This window comes from Symphodus melops, assembly GCF_947650265.1.
Source record: "Symphodus melops genome assembly, chromosome: 19".
NCBI lineage: Eukaryota > Metazoa > Chordata > Actinopteri > Labriformes > Labridae > Symphodus > Symphodus melops.
In genome coordinates this window covers 18,077,444-18,098,274 of record NC_136709.1, presented here as the reverse complement: position 1 = coordinate 18,098,274, position 20,831 = coordinate 18,077,444, and the positions used below count along the sequence as shown (strand labels likewise).

The 20,831-nt window shown below is 44.2% G+C and overlaps 1 protein-coding gene across 1 annotated transcript in view; it reads right to left on the bottom strand.

Moving 5' to 3' along the window:
- Window positions 1-690: 690 nt before the first annotated feature.
- The window catches only part of mta1 (metastasis associated 1), a 40,966-nt gene continuing 20,825 nt past the window's right edge, over window positions 691-20,831 (bottom strand). The window contains exons 4-18 of the mRNA XM_079370407.1: window positions 14,527-14,653; window positions 12,963-13,026; window positions 12,498-12,615; window positions 11,033-11,135; window positions 10,054-10,153; window positions 9,252-9,440; window positions 7,653-7,727; window positions 7,281-7,339; window positions 6,733-6,995; window positions 6,017-6,168; window positions 5,454-5,643; window positions 5,272-5,361; window positions 4,077-4,232; window positions 1,725-1,870; window positions 691-1,358 (exon numbers count right to left, since the gene is read on the bottom strand). Of these exons, the coding sequence (XP_079226533.1) occupies window positions 1,761-1,870; window positions 4,077-4,232; window positions 5,272-5,361; window positions 5,454-5,643; window positions 6,017-6,168; window positions 6,733-6,995; window positions 7,281-7,339; window positions 7,653-7,727; window positions 9,252-9,440; window positions 10,054-10,153; window positions 11,033-11,135; window positions 12,498-12,615; window positions 12,963-13,026; window positions 14,527-14,653 (1,796 nt within the window). The 3' untranslated portion in view covers window positions 691-1,358; window positions 1,725-1,760. The remainder of the gene's footprint in view (window positions 1,359-1,724; window positions 1,871-4,076; window positions 4,233-5,271; window positions 5,362-5,453; window positions 5,644-6,016; window positions 6,169-6,732; window positions 6,996-7,280; window positions 7,340-7,652; window positions 7,728-9,251; window positions 9,441-10,053; window positions 10,154-11,032; window positions 11,136-12,497; window positions 12,616-12,962; window positions 13,027-14,526; window positions 14,654-20,831) is intronic.

The window sequence follows — 20,831 nt, the reverse complement described above, 5'->3', positions numbered from 1 at the left end:
TGACAAAGTTGGTTGGTGTTTCCAGGCACAGAGACGTGATACACATACTGCATCTTTTCATCTTTTCCCTTATTGGATATTAGACGTCTGCTGAACTGGACCAGCGTACCTCACTCGCTCTGCGAATCGCTTCCTGAGAACGACGTTCCAAAAATGCAGAAAAATTGAGAAGCCACTCAAACCCCCCCGTTTTTTATGATGTGCGCTCTTTTGTTTCTTGACATCATTGAACATTTGGAGAACTGTAATGACTCGTCAGGCTCAAATTAAAAGTTTGAAGTGTTGAGCTCACTCCTCAAATTGCTAAAGATACAAAAGGATTGTCAGTCGATGTGTCACTGTAGATACCGCTCACGTCACCGTCTTCTTCGACCATCAAGGCGGATGTTCACTGGCGTTATTCGACTGAGGAGTTGTATGCACCATGACACACAAAATAAACACATTGACAAAATGTTTATGAAAGCAGAACACAGTCCTGCTTTTAGGTTGTTATTTCTAACTTTCGCTTACAAAACATGGCGAGCATTTCAACGGTCTAATAATGGTCACTTTTAGGGAACAAAACAGAAAGCATGTTGGAATCATCTGGATGTTTTTTTTTTGTTGTTGCATAAATTCAGTTTGCATACCTGTGTGAGTTTGGACATGTCTGTGCGCAGACACCGAAAGAAGAGGGAAAATCAATTCTCTTTTTTTTTTTAATTACATTATCTAAGCATAGATGCATTACTTGTGAAAAAGGTAGAAAAAACAGCAAGTCTTTCTCAATAAGTTAAACCTCTCTGGCCCAAGAGAAGGCCGGCTCACAAAACAGAAGATTTCCCGTAAAGCATTCAAATTCATTGAAACAAAAGACAAGGAGTGAACTCAGGTCGCTGAAATCAAAGTGCGTCTCCTCGTTGAATTTAACTTTTGAACGAACATGAAACAAACATAGAAGATGCGAGTGGCTTATGTTACAGTCCTTCTTACCCTTTTCCACAGGGCTCTGCAAGCATTATTTATGAAACTTCACAAGTTCCATCGTTTGATTGACAAACAATAAGCTGAGTTATAGTTGGTAAAAAAAAAAAAAAAAAAAGAAAAAAAAAAAATCATAACAAGAATAACAATAACAATAATTACAATGACAGTTATAACGAGAAAATGTAAGTAATAAACACAGTCCTGTACAGCCAGGCTCCTCTTCTGATTGACCGCAGCCAAACTGACCCATCATCGATTGGTCAGTGTGACAGACCCGTGCTGACTGAAGAAAGGTGGCCACGCCGTCGTCTCCTTTTAGATTCAACTTCCCTCAGCTGCACTCGGCTTTAGCTCGCTGGAAAAAACGCCCTTCCATTTCATGTTCCCATCTGCTGTCAACACACACACACACACACAGAGGTCAGAGATCATGAGCGGCTCGTTCCCGTCAAAGATCGAGTTTATTTCTCTTTCACTCACCTGTTTGAAATCACAACTCTTTTTCATTCCTCTTAGTTTACAACCACGCGTACAATTTACAGCAAATATGCAACAGATATCTTCCTTAGAGGCAGGGAGGGTTAGACCTGCAGGCTTTACCTGAACTTTCAGTTTGCCCCGATTTAATCAAACATGTTAGAAACTTACTTACAGCCACTTTGAGTCCAAGAGTGAATGAGCCCCTCATTATTTAACGTCACTACAGAGGTAGAAGAATCATAACAAAGCCCAGCCTCTGAGCAGTGTTTCCTCACCTGGGTGTGAAGTAAAGGTCGTTCCCACAGGAGCGGTCAGTCCAGCTCATGAACCTCGTCCTGCAGAGAGACGGACGGCCGCGCAGAATCGCTCATCCGCTTGGCCATGATGTCCCACTGTGGAGTCAGGCCTTTGGATTTAGAGCCTGCCGAGGAGGAAGAGGACACACTCTCATCAGTCCACTGAAAGGATAATGTCTTCTGCCCCCTGGTGGCACCATACAGTACTGCATTCTAAAGTAAGGTTACAGAAATAAAGACTGTGAATAATGAACCCTGTAAATCTTCTCCTGCCTTCTTCTTCAATTAATCCAACTCCACCTATCAAACACCCAGACTATTATTCAACAGCACAGCAGATGTCAGGTTTTCATAATTCACTTCCTCTTTACTTGTGTCCATCAGAGCTAATATATGTAAAATACATTTTTTTAAAAAGCACCACAAGGTCAATAGCCTCTCCGAATTTTTTTAAATCCTCCATTTAAGGATCACAGTCAGGATTTTTTCCAAAAATCAAGTTAGACAGACATCGAGCATTTCCTTGTCGATCCATTGTTTTGATGTTGGGCATTCAGCCACAAAGCTGGGTGAGCAACACACACATGAACATTCACAATATTTCCTCAACATTTGACATATTCAGTCAAAGCTTGGAGCATTAATAGCAGCACATGCTACATCTGTTAGGCCCTGTCGCTAAAATAATAAAGACAGCTTCATGAAACACTCGGACTATAGGGAGACATGTTTATCTACCACTGTATACATCTACTGAGAGAAAAGTTAAACCATTTAGACATTAGACGATGCAAACTTTCTGTTTGTAGACATAAAATAAGCACAACACAAAATGCTAATTAGCAAAGCTTTCTCCCTGTTTTGAGTCTTAATGCTACGCTAATAGCCTCTGAGCGACTCCAAACCTGAAGCAGACACAGCAGTGATAATTCTCCACCTTTAACATGCAGCTCCTATTTGAGACGATTACTTTGAAAGCAGTCATGGCTGACGCTTTTTATTCTTATGCAGTAAAAAAAGAAGCTATAAAGTCTAAATTGAGGATGTGCAGATCACACAACATTGACCTTTCACTGTTTAAATCTGACCCTGAGGAATGACCCCGCCTCCTGTTTCTTCTTCTGTGGTTATTTCTATATACTCACAATGTTTTCATGTCAGTCACAGCCTCTTCATGCTGTGTGAACTTTATTTGTTTTTTATTTTTATTTGTCTTGTGTTGGAGATGGAGCAGGCAGCAGAATCAACAAAGAGTTTCTGTTTCACTGCGCCATTTATCTGAATGAATGAATGGTCAATAAAAAAGAGAATCCTTGGTGTCACGGCATCATTACCCCGGTTACACAGGCAGCAGTTATTATATGGTCATAATCCTACTAAAATATGTTGTTAAACAGCAGCTGCTAGTGTGTTTCTGCACTGCACTGTTATGCCACAATGAAGTTGACCTTTGACCCTTTCTGATATAAAATGTCCATCTTTTTCACGGCCGGGTGATGTGTTGTAAATAAAGTTATCCTGTAAACCAGATTCTGGCTTCTCTCCGGCTCTTCCTCTGTGTGTTATCCCAGCCCGGGCCTGCGGTGGGCTCACAGACCGCTGAAGATGCTCTCCCTGAGGATACACTTACCAAGCCCTCCTCCTCCTCCTCTTCCTATCCACTGTTACCATGACAACACAGACTGTAGCCTCCAGCTAAAGCAGCGAGGCCGATCCGATTCCTCTCTTCGTCTCTCTCTTTCTCTCTCTCTCTCTCTCTCTCTCTCTCTCTCTGGTGTACTCGTACTCCTCATGATCTCTCAGCCCGTCTCTTCCCCTCGCTCGTTTCACAGGGGAGCGGGGAAAGTGGGACGTAACCCAAAAAAATAAAGAGCCCCCACAAAAACTCTTCACCCTGCAGAAGCAGCAGCAGCAGCAGCTGATCTTAGCTGTGTTGAGAGTGAGTCCAAGACCGAAACATTTACTGCAATAAGTTGTTCCGAGAGGAAAAGAAATGCTGCAAATACTGACTGAAATTAAACATGGTTCTGTTCCTCCACTGACATCATCATCTGCATTCAGAGACTAAAGTGCACTAAACCTGAAAAGAAGTCAAACCTGCAACTGTGGACATTTCCTTCATTACAATCAAATCACCAAAGCTTCACATGAATTCTACTAAGTACAGATGTTTACCTTGTGCTCATATTCTCAAACAGCTTTCTCTGGAAACTAAGATTAAAGTAAACACGAGGAAACAAAGGAGTCACGACTCAGCGGCTGAGTTCAGAGTTCGTGTCATACTTTCGAGCTGGAAAATCGAAACGCAAACACGCGCGCTTGCACACTCACCATCCAGTCCATTGTGCTGCTCGTAGGATCGTTTGCCCAGGATGGTGGGGGAGCCGTTGTTGAGGATGGGGGAGGACTTTATGGGCGTCAGGCTGCCTGTAGAGATGGACGCTCCACGAGGAGGAGGGTCGGGTTTGGCTGGACGGGGATGTGCTTCTGTGGGTGACAGAGAGGACGGAAACGAGTTGAGAAAAACAGGCCGAGGGAGGGTTGGAACCCAAGAAGAAGAAAAAAAAAAAGAAAGGGATTAAAAGCGCTTCATTTTAGATAAGCAGAAAGGACGAGAAGGAATTAAGCTATCATAAGGGACCGACTATTCTCAGACGCTTCGATTCAGAGAATATTTAAAACACATGATGATGATAAACTCATTTCAAGGCGCCAAGAATTACTCTGAAAGAGTCTGGATGTGTGACATTCACTGTGAGAAACATGAACTGAAGCTTTAAACCTAAATGTCATTCTGCTAATAAGAGCAGGACCAAAGTGTGGAAGGTTTCAATAAAAGTGTACGAATGCTAGTCCACTAAGAAAAAGGGATATTTATGAGGGCTGATGCTGTCAGGGAAATCATCAGCAAGACAAGATTTAGGTATCAAACCTCAAGGTTGAGAAATTTAAAGAGACAATACGCAACTTTTTAACTGAAAATATTTAAAAAAGGAAACATCTTTCAAACAGGAGACAGTTGATCTCAAACTGAATTTTAACTTGAACCAAAAACTGCTGAGGAGCCAATCGTATTAAGACTGCATCACACATCCATTCATCTGTTAGTGACAGGTGTTTCTTGTTCCCTTTTAATTTTGATGGTAATTTGTAAAATGATTATCCAAACCTCCTGTCAGTGTTTTTTTTTTTTTTTAAATCAAATGTATAACTTTGCTCCTGAGCAGGAGCAGACCGCCTGATGTGCTTTAGAGAACTTATTGGATAAGGAGTTGAGATGTGTCTGACCCGGCCACTTTTCCATATCCAATGTGAACTCGTGCTGTCGGATAAGTTTGTGGATAATAAGTTGTTAGGATCAATGGATGATATTTAGGTCTGTACCAAAGTGCTTTACCAGATGACTCTGACTTTAGAATAAAAGTAGCCATCGAGCCGTGTGCTACATCATGTCCTTCAGTTCAAACTGGGTAAAAAAAATAAAAACAGTATCAGGGATGTTGGTCTGTGAGCGGCTTCTTCTCACCTAAATACCGAACCACAGACTCCAGAGGTTTACGTTCCACAGGTTTCAGTGGCACAGCTTTTTTTGGCCCATCAGGCAAACGGAGGGCACCTGCAGAAATAAGTAGAGAGTAAGATAACCCAATCCATTTTTTTTTAAAGTATTGGCATGAAGTGCGCTCCGTGTGATTTTGAGGTTCCTACATTCGGCCTTTATGGCTGCTGTGTTCACAGGGAGGTAGGGGTGCCTGGCCAGGTATCGCGGCCTGATGATGTCCTGGCAGATGCGGCGTGCCACCCGCGTCAGGGTGGTGGTCTGCAGGTAGAAAGCCTGACGCGTCTTCACTGCAAACTTGGGGCTGGCGCTGTGGCGCAGGGGCAGGCCGTGGGGGCTCTGGAGAGACAACAAGAATGGATCTGTGTTTGTGACACGGGAAGTTCTTGGCACGTCTAGCTGAGGGCGACAACACTCATAAAGGTGCGTTTAAGTGTCTGCGGCTGGAGAGAAGAACAGTGAGGTTGAGACAGAGGTTGTCTGGCGGCTTTGGTCATCGCTCTGCTGGTTCTTTTTTGGACTGTGTTGACTTTTTGATTACTCAGAAAAACACGGGAGGTTCAAATTACATTCAGTCTTTCTGTTCCTTTAAGTAAGGCTTTGGTCAAACAGGGAGGCTTTTGTCTGCAGAATAAATAATTAATGTACAGTGAAGCATGCATGCGATTGTGTGTGTGTGTGTGTGTGTGTGTGCGTGTGCGCTAGCTTGTACCATGTTGTTGCGGTTGGGTCCAGGCCGCTCTCCGTCCAGTCTTGTCGGCATCTTCAGTCCTCCGTATTTTTTCCAGTAGGTCCAGCAGGACGCACACAGCCGACACTGCATGTTGGGGGGTCCCCACGAGTACCACTGGTAGGAGCTGCTGGCTACACACACAGATACACACACACACACGCGATAAATAACCACACTGACATTTAGGAAACAGGCCTGAGTTTGCTGAAAAGCCATGAACATTGAACATCAGCTCAAGTGCATGTGAGCAAGAGAACAACCTTTAATCATTCATCACTTAATTAACTACAACCACTGAAATAACTGCAGTCTGTGCTGCAGGGCTCCACATCCCACTCTCTCTAATGTGTGTCACACACACACACTGTCTTTAAATAACACCTGTTTAAAGGAGGATGCTTTGGTGCTCTTTTAATGCAGAACATGTAAGTGAGATGAATAAAAGGGTGGAACTGAAGAAACTGTTTTCTCGTTGTTTTTTCTTCAGATGTAAACGAGCCCCACATGATCACATGAAGAACTTCAAGAGCGGAGAGTACGCGTCTTTGTCAACCACGTTTAGTCTATCGTGCACACTAAACCTGCAGCAGCGTCTTTTATTATGTGAAGCGACAATCCTTGGTTATCATATTAACCACACTAATCCATACAGACTCTTCATGTCTTCATCAGAGTTTCAAATGATGAAGACTTACTGTAGCAGCTCTCGCAGGCTCGGCCCAGACCCGGGATCTGACCTGACCCTGAAACTCCTGGAACACCTGGAACGCCTGGAACACCTGGAACTCCTGGTACTCCTGGTACCCCTGGTACCCCTTGGACTCCTTGGACTCCTTGGACCCCTTGGACCCCTTGGACCCCTTGGACCCCTTGGACTCCTGGGGCAACAGCACCCGCCGCTCCATTCACCAGAGCTGGCTTTACATTGTTACTCAGCTGGTTGGGGTTTGGCTTGTTGCTGTGGAGCGACACAGAAACAGAAGAGGAGGGGGGGTCCGATGAGCCAATCAAAGAAAAGAACAGGCGTAAAGAGAAGAGACGACATTCATCAGTGTGCTGCACGAGACAGCAGTTGCACAGACCCTGAACGGAGAGCTGTCAGGACTAAGAATGAGGGGGTCTGTGTTTTTAATGAAAGCAGCAGATGTCCAGAGATACCTCCGTCTATTCTGATGAAAAGCCCTCTCTGGTGATTATATTCAGATCCGATGTTTCACACAGATACCAGCAACCAGGTACTCACTAGTTGGGGATGTAGACCTGCTTCAACTTGCTCTCTGCCTCGGCTGCTTTTAATCGTTTCTGGAGCAGAGACAGAGGAATGGAAGAAGATTAGAGAGGCCCGCTCCAAGCACAACGTTTAGAAAGAAGAAGTGTTAAAGGAGGAATATTTCAGAGTGTCACTGACATACATAACCCTGTTTATAATAAGACAAGAATAAAAAGGTGATTTTCATTTTTGAATTTGAAGCTGGTCTAATGACAGAGCAGATGCATGCAGACAAAATGTAAACATTTGACCGAGCTGTCAGAAAGCAGAGTCTGAATCACACCAATGATGAAAACACAAAGATGGCTGCTGGAGGTGGACCTCAAATCCCTATGTTGTCTTTACCTGTTGCACATATCTGTCTGTGGTCTTCCACATGTAGTAATACTCAATAATACTCGTCAGGGACTTCCAGGGCAGCTGCAGGAGGGAGGGGGGAGAGAGAGAGAGAGAGTTATTTGGATTATTCATTCATCTGTTACTTGTATTCTTAATTCCCCAGTTTTGTTTATATGTTAGGATTTGTCTTTGCAGCACCCGAGAGCTCCACAGGAACATAAAATGTGCACTGAAAAAAAAAAAAAAAAAAGACCATCTCATTAAAGTCAGTAGAACGTTCTAAGAAACGCAAGAAAACTGATGAAAAATGTCCACCAGGTTTTTTTTTTTCTCCAACACTTCAGATCATTTTCTCTGATTTCTGTCCACGTCGCTCGTCCGGCTGCCAACGACCAAAGAAACCCGAAGATATCCTTTTTTAAGGAGCTCAAATCTGATCATGTTTCTTCGAATCAAACTATCAGCTCATGATTTTTTATTGTTGACCGCTGATGGATGTTTCTCAAGCTCTGCTCCATTGTTCAGTTAAGCTGCTTAAAACGACCTCATCATGGATTTGGCACAAGCGTCTTAAGCACTTTCCTTCACATGTCACCATGAACATAAAAAACCCACCACAGTATTCTCCTTCAGTTAAATGACCAACACAAACAAGCCATAAAAATACACCCAACCCGGAGAAGTGACAGTGTCAAGTGTCGGCTGAGAAGTTTGGAGGCAGAATGAGCCGTGGAGTAAAGAGGCCCCGCCCATAACGGCGGTGACGTCCTGTTGTTTGAGGAGGAGGTCTGGGTGGAAACCTGAGCGAGAGGCACTGACAGCAGCCGGCCACCAGGTGGTGGAGTGATGCACAGACAGAGAGAGAGAGAGGCTGAGAGCACAGCAGATAAGACGCTCTCTTCCTGGCGTCTGCACTCGCTCTTTTTTCCTGAAGGATATTTCTGTTACGTGCGTCTTTGAGTTGTTGGTCTTTGTGCTTTTAGTTGGAAGACGTTCCATCTTGGCCGACCACACGACTATGGTGCCTAACTGTTCTGCGAAACATCAGCGTAACGCCTAAAAGAAGTCCGACACGTCTGATTCTGTGGTTCCTTCGTCATGGATAAGTCCACCTACATATCTCCGCTACACTGAAACAATCAGGCTGAAATCAAACACAGTAAGAAATCACACAGGGCCAGACAGAGACGAAGAAGATACAGCTGTTACAGCTCAACCTAGAAGAAAAAGAACATCGTTTACTGAAGACACAAAAAAACGATCCTGGAGCTTCTATAGCCTAGCATGTGCAGGGGGGGGCTGCAGTCCTCGTCACAGAGGCTGCGGGTTAGAATCCGACCGTGGCACTTTGATGCACGTCATCTCCTACTCTCTCCTCCTGACATGTCCTGTCTCTCTCTTCATGCATGTGAGCACATGCAGTGACTTTAAGAAGGGGATCCTTTAAGTTAGCTGCAGCTGCAGGGTGCATTAAAAAACCAGCGAGCTGATAGGAATGTATCACTTCAACCTACTCGTCGGAACAGAAGGGACGTATCGTAACTATGACAACACAATCAGAAGTAACCTTTGACCCCGTGTGCTTGTCGTCGGGTCGCTACTCACAAAATCCTGTTGGATGTCGGTGAAGTCTTTGCCGTATTTCTCGAGCGCCTCCTCGAACAGGTTGGCCTCGGAGGCGCTCCACTCCTCCATCTCGTCCCTGCAGAGCACGGGCCCGCCCTGAGGCACCAGCGCTGCGATGGCTCGAGTCATGTCGTAACCCGTGGCATGCAGGGTGTCCATAGCGTGAAACTGAAACACACGGGTTTATAATAAACAAATAAATAAATATGTACGTCATAGACTGAGGACTTCTCATCGTGGTTTGAAACGATAACGGCAGAAAATGTGTGAAACATTTCTCTGGCTGGTTGGGAGGAGTACAAGTACTCAGCAAGTCCATGGAGTTTATATGCAGCTCCATGTCCAAGGCTCTAGGCTGTGTGTGTGTGTGTGTGTGTGTGTGTGTGTGTGTGTGTGTGTGTGTGTGTGTGTGTGTGTGTGTGTGTGTGTGTGGGTGTGTGTGTGTGTGTGTGTGTGTGTGTGTTTCTAGAAGGCCTATCATCTATGTTTTATATATGAGGATAAGATCTAGGGCAGAATAGACCCACACCAGACTTCTGGGGCCAAGTGCTTGTTAGGAATAACCACACACAGGCCTCAACAATCACACACACACACACACACACACACACACACACACACACACACACACACACACGTACGTACGTAGGCATGCATGCATGCATGCACACACACACACTTTCTTTGATCAACATGGCTGCACTCACACCACACTTCACATCTATGGAGCGAGGCAGATTTGACCCAAGGCCGCTTTGGATGTGTTGGATGTGTTTCTCACCAAGGTGATGTCTCTGGAGGCTGCGGCAGCGCTCATGTGAAGGCTGGGCTGCCGAACAGAACTACTGCAGTCCAAGGCTCTGGCGAATGTACCAACCGACCTGCGAGAACACAAACATGATGTAGAGAGCAAGAAATAACCGTTGAGTTCACTGCAAACATTCAGATCTGTATAAATTCTGGTCTGAACAAATTATTAAGGACGAATTAGAAAACTTATAAACCCACTGCTTCATGCTAAAATATTCAGTGATAAAGTTTCGCAAAGCAAATGATACAGCAATCCAGCAGATGAGCTCAGAATGGACATAATACTGCTGAGGACTGAGTTTATCTCAATGTTTGGAGAGCTTATTTAAAGAGGAACAAAAGGTTTTAATTCCTCCTGTACATCTCCTCAGAGGACAGCGTGACCCATCAAAGACCGCCTGTCCCTAAACTCCAACTGTGTGACGACATTATGGAAAGAACCCGCTCAGAAAGAGAGTGTTTCTTTACAGACTGAGGACACGGCTGATTCAGCAGAAGAGACTACGATGAGCGTATTTGGTTGGTCGCTGTCATTGCATCCTGTTTGCCCGCCGCTGCTTGAGCTGATCAAATCTGAATCTTTATGAAACTTTTGAGTCCTTTTGACCCCAGAAGAGAAAAAAAAAGCTCAAACTTCCCACAAAGACTTCTCCTAAAAAATGGAAAAGCTGGATACTCCAGATATAAATGAATTAACTATGGAGGGTAGGAGCTAGTTAGCTTAGCTTAGCATGAAGATTATAAACTGGGCAAACATCTCTCTGCTTCGCCCATACAAGCCGAGGAACTGAAGTTACTGGAGTAGGTTTCTGAGCCTACATTTCTTAATACAAAGCATGAAGCACAATGAAGGATGCTAATAATCTTAACTAACTCGAAGAAAGACAACTCAGCTCGACGCTTTCTCCTTCTCATGGGTTGTGTACGTCTGCACTCGTGTTGTGACTTACCGCGCGACCACTAAGAACTGGTCGATCTGCTTCTCTGTCAGTAAACTGTTCGGGTCCCAGATCTTCTCCTCCAGTTTCTCCAGGTCTCTCTCATCGTCCTCACCTACGTCGACAAACAAAGCCCACAGACACGCTTCATGTTAACGAGTTCATCTCTTCAATTCAATTCAATTCAATTCAATTCAAAAAACTTTTATTTGTCACCGGGGATGAATTCAAGGGCACACAGAGCAGCAAATCAGCGACAGTACAACTATGCTAAAACATTTAACCAATCAACAAAGAATAAAATGTGAAAGAAGAATATGTGTCAAGAGGACTCTCTGCTCCTTATTGAGTGTGTGCTTTTCAAAAATACATCCAAAAAAACAAAAAACAAAAAACAAAAAACAAAAACAAAGTCAAACTGGATTTTTCTCCCTTCCTGAAAACAGCGACCTCATGGGAAGCTCTAATGAATCCCAGAGATGAATAGCTGGGTGTCTGTCAAACTGCCAGCCTGCAACAAACCAGCCAACCAGCCTGAGCTTCTAACGCGTGTAACTGAACTCCATTAACATGAGTTTAATTAGAGAGTTTAGAGTCCCATGGTGCCCTAATTGCAAACTCAGAGGTTTTCCCACCTGCTAAGAATAAAACGCTGGCAACACCGTGAAAGCCCTGAAACTGGCAGACAAACAGTCAACGTTTAAAAATAGTGGAACAAAAAAAAAAAAAAATCTTCTTTCACACTGCTGATTATGCAAAACTACTGGTCCTATGTTATTGAACATATGCAGAGGTCCACATGCTGCTACTGTAGTACAAGGTCCAGGCTACATTAACAGGGCTAAATATTAACACAGGGAGGGAAGTGTGCAAAAAAACAGACAGACTCAGGAAATGACAGCAAAGGTGCAAAGTGAGCAGAAGCTACAGCGAGGATTCAGATTTTATACCCTCGTTCATTGTGTTGAGGTGTTTGAATGACTGCCTGTGTGCAGTCGTAATGTTATCCAGTATGAGGAGGGAGTCGGACATTATAGTTCCGTTAAAGAAAATGGAATCGAGATGTGAACTTGTCGGTTGCCAATAAAGTCGATTTCAGGTAGGATTTAATCTCCGATCCCGTCGGCGATCTTCTGAAGATGATCTATTCAATGAAATGCTGCAAGCGTCTCGTGCACATTTGTTCTGTACTTCGTGTTCATGTCATTATTCAGTGCCGGCACAACTTCTCATCCAAATGGTTTTCACTCAATTTGCAAACCAGGACAAAGTCCCCACACCTGACTAGGCACACATGGTGATGACTTTATAAAACAAGACATCATCAGAAAAAGAAGCTTTTGTTCAGGGCACTCAAAGTTCCTGAGAACAGAATTATGATTCAAACATTCAAGATGGAGTGGTTCATCACGGTTCGAGCCGTCTTGTAAATAAAAACACGCCAATTAAAACGCCCTTAGACTTAAGTCTGATGTACCTTCATTCAGGAGGTCAGTGATGTCGGCCTGAAACTTGTTCCCGACTCGGATCTCCCCCTTATCAGCCAGCAGAGTCTTCTGCTGAGGGTCGTACACCAGCGAGTAGAAGAAGGCATCCTGGGAAATAAGGAAGAGACAGGAAGGCGTGAGGATGGGAGTGAAAGAAACGGGAAGCGAGGCGGGCAAGCGCAGAGGGGATAGAGAAGGAGTGCATCTGTGTGTGTGAGCGTGTGTGTGTGTGTGTGTGTGTGTGTGTACTTTCCCCTCTGCTAGTCTCTCGTCTCCTCATTACTGTATGTGAAAAGAACATTCTGGGTCAACACGCTGAATTATTCATCTGGAAACAAGAATCTCTGAACTCGGAAGTCTTCCACACACACCGGGCTGCGAGATGATCCTGAAATCTAACACGCCTAATCACAGTTAAGAAAACCCCGTCGTCTTATTCCGACTGGCGTACGTACCTCTCTGTCCAGGTACGACTTCAGGGCTTCGGTCTCGTTCAGCAGCGTCACGCAGCACTTCCCCCTGAAGTCCAGCGAGGGGGGGGGGGGGGGGGGGGAGGTAGCGAGGAAAGAGGAAAGGAATCATAACCAAAAGTGAAAGAGAGGACGGAGAGACGACGAGGAGGGAAAAGAGAAAAATAGTTAACAAGAGAACAGAAGAACCAACAAGACTTGAAGTCCAGGGGAAAGCACGTTACATAAGTACCAGATGAAGGAGCGCTACAATTCTCCGAGGATTCTTTGATGTAGGATGCATCTCAGAATCTGCAACTATAATATTGATTTGGCTCCAGCTGGCACAGCGTGTTATTTGTTGAATCATGGTTCAGCGTGTTGACACTCATCCTCTTCCCATGCTGCCGTCTGAATTCTAATTATTTACCAGATAATTAGTCCAACCTCTCTCCGCCTGAAGCGGACACAATTTGGCCGTCTTGTAAAAATCAAACAGTGGTGTAACCTCGCTCAGTCACAAATCATAATAACGTCTGAGTGTTGTTGTTTTTTTTATTCCAGTAGATGCCGGTTCTCACTTTCTGCCTCTCTGTAGAAATGTCACAGTAATGATGTGGTGATGATGATTAGACAGGTTGTCTGCAGATGACTGATGCAGCAAAGGTGGATCCGTTATGCAGAATCGAAGCATCATGTTGACATTTAGTGCTCGACGTTTCTTTCGGTTAGTTTGGCTGGTTTGGTTTATAACGCGAGGAAATCAATTCATGCTCACGTCTCAAATCATCCTCCGAAACAAGAAGCCTGCAGCTTCCACAGCAACAGGTGCTGAACCTTGAAAATAAAAAACGTCAGGGTCTAAACGAAGGCGACTTCTACTGGATCAAAAAGTCACACATTCTCCCTTTCACCAGATGCTCAGCGTGTTGTTATATCGAAGCTCATCGTTTTGTAAAAGAGAATCCGAGCGGCACAAGGAGTGATGTTTGTAAAAGGTCCAATAAAAGTGAGACTGTCGTCGTCACCAAAGTGAGCCATGACGGCAACATTAATACTGTGAAAACACTGTCACAGAGAACGTTTTTTTTTTTTTCTTTACAAATGATTGTTGGTGAATTGTCTCTGATTTTCTAAATTCTTCCAATGCTAATGTGAGTGAGGCGTTATAAGAAGAGCGCCAGACTGCAACGCCCAAAAGCTCCTCGACGAGATGAAGAACTGGACCGTGTGAGGGAAGCTCCTTACGCGGCGGCGATGGGGAGCATGTAATGACATCGCAGGACAGTTGTTATTGACTTGCTTCTTTATTAAAACAATGTGTTCGTTTGGCTGCACTGGGAACACATACGCCAGCTGCTCTTCTGATGATTTACTGAGAAAATTGCCTCAGTGTCAAAAAACTAAAACGCACAGAACATCTCAGTGATGACACTTTTAAATGTCTGTTAATGATTCAGTCCCCTCTTAAAGCGTACTCCCTTTCCTGCTTTTACTTGGATTTTGATTCCATAACGAACATGATATAAAACTTTAAGACTCCTGGATTGGCTGATGAGCGGTTGTGTACCTGATGTGTGTGGCGGGTAAAGACTCCAGCTGTCGGGACAGGAAGAGCTCTCTGTGCCTGAGCTGGTGTTTCTGTTTCTCGGGGAGGTCCGCCATCTCTGGGTTCTCCATCTCCTCCTCCAGCTCTCCTGTTGGGGGGGGGGGGGGGGGGGCAAAGAGAGGGCAAAGGTCAAATATACACACATCAGACGAGGTGGAACAATGGCGTCCTCAGGGAACACAGCGGTGTGCGGGGGGGGAATCACAAATCCACAGACTGCATCCGAAAACCAAGCAGAAGAATGAATACGTGATGAGTCGGAACAATCGAGTCCCACAGGAGACGTGTTCAGACACATGCAGTTGGGGTTTTTTTTTTTTTTTTTTTGGGAAGAAGATGTCAACATGAGAACTAAAATATTAATCAAATATCACTGTGAAGATTTCTGTTGTGGATATCAGTTCCTCCCACTCTCCATCATTTCAACGACAAATAAATGCCGTTCACCGTGTACAGAATCATGACCTGTTGTGGAGCTGCTTTTTCTTTTTTTTTTATATGTGCTGACATGTTCGGAACAACAACAAAAAAAACCCTAAATTAAATAACTTGGGTAATCTCGATCTAACATGAAAGCTTTTTAAGAGCACGAGTCGGGTGTGATGAATAAGGAGGGTGCTGTAAAGTCACCTCTTTGCAGTCAAAGGAAACAAGGAAAATGTCAAATGATGTCAAATCTGTGTCTTCCATAAAGAAAGCTGATGTCCTTTAATTGTTTTTTTTTTTATTTATATATACATACGTTCTTACTAAGAGCAGAGACCAACATTCGTGGGTTTATTTTCTGAGTTTTTTAAGACAAATTTGATGAAATCTTCACGAATTCTCTCTTTTTTTCAGTCTCACACTAAAAATCCAAAAGAAATCTGCTGTAATTTATTTTCTGTATCTGTACTCATTATAGTCAAACAAAGGTAAAAGGGCTTGAGCTTTTTTTTTTTCGTCTGGTGACTGCTCAAAGTGTTTTTACATTGCAGGTCACACACTGACTCTGCCAGCTGAGCCCCAGTCGCCCCTGAACAAGAATATCTGAGGAATTAGAAATTAATTAGTTTGCTGAGGCTTGGATATATTCATCTCTGAAATGTCTCATTCACAACACAAAGGGAGCTGAATCTCTTTCTTTCACAGAACCTGAAAAATATATTTTAATTAAGATTAAACTTTTTCTTTTTTGACTGGAAGCCCAGAGAAATTAATCAAGTAAAACAAAAAGCTCGAAGAAGGAAACTTAAATCGAGTATGTGAGCACTAGCTAAGGTTTAGGATCGGGCTACACTGGAGTGGCTAATGAATTAGGTTATCACCGGTGCATTGACAGATGCACTTGATGAGTAAACTGACCTTTGTGTGAGAAACCTGGCGTTGACGCTTTCAGGATTTAGTCGTTGATTGAGCTCATTTGGTTTTTAAAGCGGACTCGGCAGCTTCAGCGGCGTGTTTCAGAGAGCTGTGCCGTGATTTATTTTATTAGTGTTACCAACGAGGCGCTGTCAGGAAGGATTCCAGAAACGTGCAGGCAGTTTTCTTTTTTTTTCCTCTGCAGGGAGTCATGGGAAGGAATGAACCAATCAAATGCTGACCCTGATACTACTCACAAACAGGAAGTAATATTGACTGAACAGTAATGCCAGTGTCCTAATAATTCACACAAACAGTTTCAGAGTTATTTTTGACGAGAGGCTGCAATGTTTATCGATTCATTTCTAAACACGTGAACGATTTGAATGTTTTCTGCCAGGACGTTATTTTTGGCCTTTTCTGTTTTCTTCCGTCAGCGGGAATAAGTACAAATATTATTGGCCCAATAGCTGGTGGAAGGGTTTGGAATGGACCAATGACTGGATCGAGATCACATTCCAACGGAGGAATCTTTGATCAGCTCAGAACATGTTTCATGAAGAAGAAAAAACATTTTCAAATCAGACTCCTGAAGAATCTGTTCTATAAGTTTAATTTTGTCATGACCGTTTTGGATTATTATTATTTTTACCTCCTTTTTGATGTTGGTTCAGTCCGAGCATTGATTTTTTTTCCCCTACAAATATAGGAATATAGGAAAATAAATTTCGAGCTCTAGATGGCATACACTGAAAACAGACGAGGAAGAGAAGAAGAATCCAAAGTCACAGAGAGATAAACAGTCGAGCAGAAATAAACAGAGGGAGAGAGCGCTGAAGGCCCATCAGCCCCATCATGTGTCTGCGTCATTCTGCAAGAATAGATTGAGCTGCTGCTGGAAGAAACATCTCCACTGAACGAGCCCTTCTTCACACGAGGATGAGGAGGCTGGAGGAAATGAAGGAGAGAGGGCGGAAGGAGAGAGGACAGGAAGGAGAGATAAAACAGAGGGACAGCTGAAACAAGCGAGACGATCACAGAGGGACAAAGTGTGACGAGAGTGATAAAGAGCGAAAGATAGAGAGAGAGAGAGCGAGAGAGAGCGAGAGCGAGAGCGAGAGAGAGAGAGAGAGAGCGAGAGAGAGAGAGAGAGTGATAAAGAGCAAAAGATAGAGAGAGAGAGAGAGAGATAGAGAGAGAGAGAGAGAGAGAGAGAGCGAGAGAGATGAGGACGCGGAGATAAAGAGGAAGGGGGAGCAATAGAGAAATCAACGGGGAGAGCGAGAGAAAGAGAGAGGAAGAAGAGGAGAAGGAAAGAGAGAGAGGGAGAGAGAGAGAGAGAGAAAGAGAGCAGTCACTACGTGCTCCAATTCATTTGGAGTTTCATTAGAGGAAGCGAGACAGAAAGAGGGAGACGGGGAGCAGAACAAAAGCAATCAAGGGATTTTCAGGAGAAGAGATGTGTGGCCAAAATCAATAAGTACTCCTTCACTCGCTCACTCTGCCCAGCACTCAGCGCCCAGCGCACACACACACACACACACACGCAGCACGAGCTCTCACTCCATCTTCTGTCATGTAAAAGCAACCCAACATGAGCTGAGATTATTAATAAAAGGAATAATAAGATGAAATGGGACAGGAAATAAGGTGGAGAGTTGAGGGAAGGTGAGGCGCAGATATGTCGCGTGCGTATGTGTGTGTGTGTGTGTGCGTGCGTGTGTGTTTGAAAGATGTCTAATCGTGATACATGAAAACGTGTGTCAACACATTCTGTGCGTGCACACGTGTCGTAGTGAAGTTGAGCGTTCTCTATAAGGGTCTGCAAATGTATAATGCTGCGAAAGTGAATCAGATTTAAAAAGCTAAAAGGTGTTTATAAATGACTGGTAAAGTGCTCCAGGCGAGGCTCACTGCAGGAGGAAGAGTTAGTCAAATCTAGAGCTGACCCCCCCCCAAAAGTCGACAAATGGAATCAATCCTAGAGAAGAGCCATCAATTAATGTCACTCTGCAAACACTGACAAACTAAGTTTTAAAATGCCCTGACGAGCTCAAAATTACTCTCTTTTTTTTTTTTTTTTTTTTTTTAAATCATGCATCGCCTGCTCAGGTCTCCGTCTCTCCAAAACAAACAACCGCTCGACTTCCTGCCAGTGAAAACCAGGCGCTGCTGCTGGAGCTCAGCTCAGAGCCGGCCTGCCGGGTACAGACGCACTGACTGGTCACAGGTTTGACGTGACGCTGTTTGGTGCACGTCTTCACCTATCGTCTCCCCAACGTCCAAAAATATTTTTTTTTAATATTATTTTTTTCTTTTTTGCTAATACTCAGAACGAGCCTGGAACATATATATGAACCTCTGGATGTAGAGAAGGAGGAATAAGAGAAATGTGAACATAATTAGAAGTTATTTTCACTCCACAGCAAATATCAAGCGTCCTTTCTTTTTTTAAAGAAGTCAGTCAAAGAAGAACAGTTCCGTTACATGCAGGCAAATAATTGAATGTCTCCACCATGTGTGTACAAAATCTTAGTGTGTGATTTTCATCTTGTGAAAGGAACTTCTGATCTTTCAGTTTTCTTGTGAAGTTTTTTAGGTTTTCTTTGCAAGAATTGAGGCGAGCTGCGTAAAGGTGCCGTGTCTGACTTCAGGTTATTTATAAAGAAACTTGACTCAGGTCCAGCTTCAGTCTATGTGGAGATGTGTGCATGTGTTACTCTGCACCTGTGTGCACTTATCCATGGATGTGCACACACAGCAAGCCTGGTTCTGTGGGCAGTCCATCAGAGGGGGCCGACCCCCTTTCAAGCCCCCCCCCCCCGCCTGTGCGACCTCGAGTAGCAAACTCAACTCCCCCAAACCTCAGTCCTCCTCCTCCTCTTCCTCCCCTCCGCCTTTGAGCCAATCTTCTGGCAGTGCACCCGCACCATACTCTCTACAAATTGCCTCTCCATCTCACCTGTCGCAGCCAATTATCAATTATTGATGAATGGGTCGCCTTACTGGACTGAGAGACGGCGGAGGGGAGAGGAGAGGAGAGATGGGCCTGAGGGCGAGAGGAGAGCACAGCAGAGGGTTATTACCTCTAACAAACTGGCTGCTCCTCTATGACAAGGCGTTGTGTTCAGGTGCTGGTGGAGAGAGACGGCCTTAACGTGTGCTCAAAAAACACCACCGAGGGAAATATGCGTCCACTTGTTTTAGCTGCTACACTGTGGAGATGGATCTACAATCCAAACTGTGATGTCAGAGGACGTCGTCTGAGAGACTGCGTTAGGCCACGTTACACGCGCTGAACTTGTCTTAACCCATGAAGCCTGCTTTTTCATTCTTCAGCATTAACCAACACCACCTACACGCAGTCCGGTTTGGTTCAGTCCAGTACAGTAAACCCTGAACTTGTTTGTGTTTCCACAGCGAGCTGTACCATTATATGATAAGCGGAGTGTTAGCCAGATGGAGATTGGATCGGTACCCTTGGCACCCCAAAATTAGGATGGTACAGATTCCCTATTTCGGAACCATTCTCAACTTTTGATGGTGGAAACGTCAATAAATGGTGACTGTACTGAACTGAACTGGACCGGACCGCTTGGTGGAAGAGTGGGCGCTGACGTCCTGTCAAATAAAAACACTTTGCCCCCACTTCTTCGAGAAGTAAAAATAGTCCTATTAAACAAAACAAAAAACCATCATCACATGATGAAGATTTATGTTTGTTCTGTGCTGGTCACATGACAAGTGTGCAAAGTCAAGATGCTGTGTTTAAAGAAGTGTCCCTCCCACTTTAACAACATTCACTGAGCACATTGTGGAGATGGTTTAGACATTGGCAGCAAATTCCAAACAAAGCCAAGAACACGAGCAGCACAGTCACGAGGAAAACAAAACAAAACAACAACAACCGAGCCGTGTGACGCTGAGCAGGTTTTGTCCGTTTTTGATGAGGAAGGATCTGGTCTCCTGAAGTCCTCTGAGCTGGAATGAAGAAGAGCGAGACGACGGAGCACTTCATCTGTTTTTTTTAGATTTCATAAAATCTTTTTCAATATTCTTTCAGATGCATTATTTGAATATCACATGTTAACTTGAAAAAGTAGTTTGAACACATACACTAAAGTAGTGTCACACTGGTTTTACATACACATAAAGGCAGGATTCTTTTAGGTCAACAAACAGCACCAATATACGGTCAAAAGAAGAAGAAGAATCCGTGTCTCTTTGAGCGTCTTCAGCAGACACAGCGTGTCAGGAGCGGCGTGCTGAGCTGCCTCCAACATTAGCTCAGCTTGTTTCTAGGAACTCAGTTTGTTTTTGGATCAGGATTCCTTCAGGGTCAAAGGGTCACAGGCGTTCTGCCATGAGCCAAATGACCTGCAGAGGTCTCCTCTGCTTTAAAACTAACAGACCCAGGATTTGAAAGCGTTGTCAATAAAGGGATTTATCTATTTATTTATTTTAAAGGTAACGGAGAATATCCGGGGTCTGCAAGCTGAGCTGCCATTAACTTCCCTTTAATTGACCTTATTTTGCCATTTTAATGAGCAGAAGCTCCTCTCACCGTCGCTTTCTGGCTTCTTAGTTTCATTCTGGTTTTCCTCTTTTGCAGAAGTCTTGATGAAAAATAGTGCATGCAGCTGAGGAGAATATCTCTTATTTCTTTTGTTCTTACCCGACAATCATCACAAAAAAAATCTGCCTTTTAAGACCGCGATTCTGCAACAGCGCTGTAACTGCTGCGGAACGACAACGCCAGAACACGATATGAGCGCTTTGTGCAGGACGGGCATAACCCAGCTCAGCCTTTGAACTTTCATATCGATTCCCCAACAGTCGAATGTTGACGTCCCAGTGGGTGACATCACACAGCGCGATGACAGGTGAAACATGATGTGTGAAGAGACAGCGGGGGGGGGGGGGGA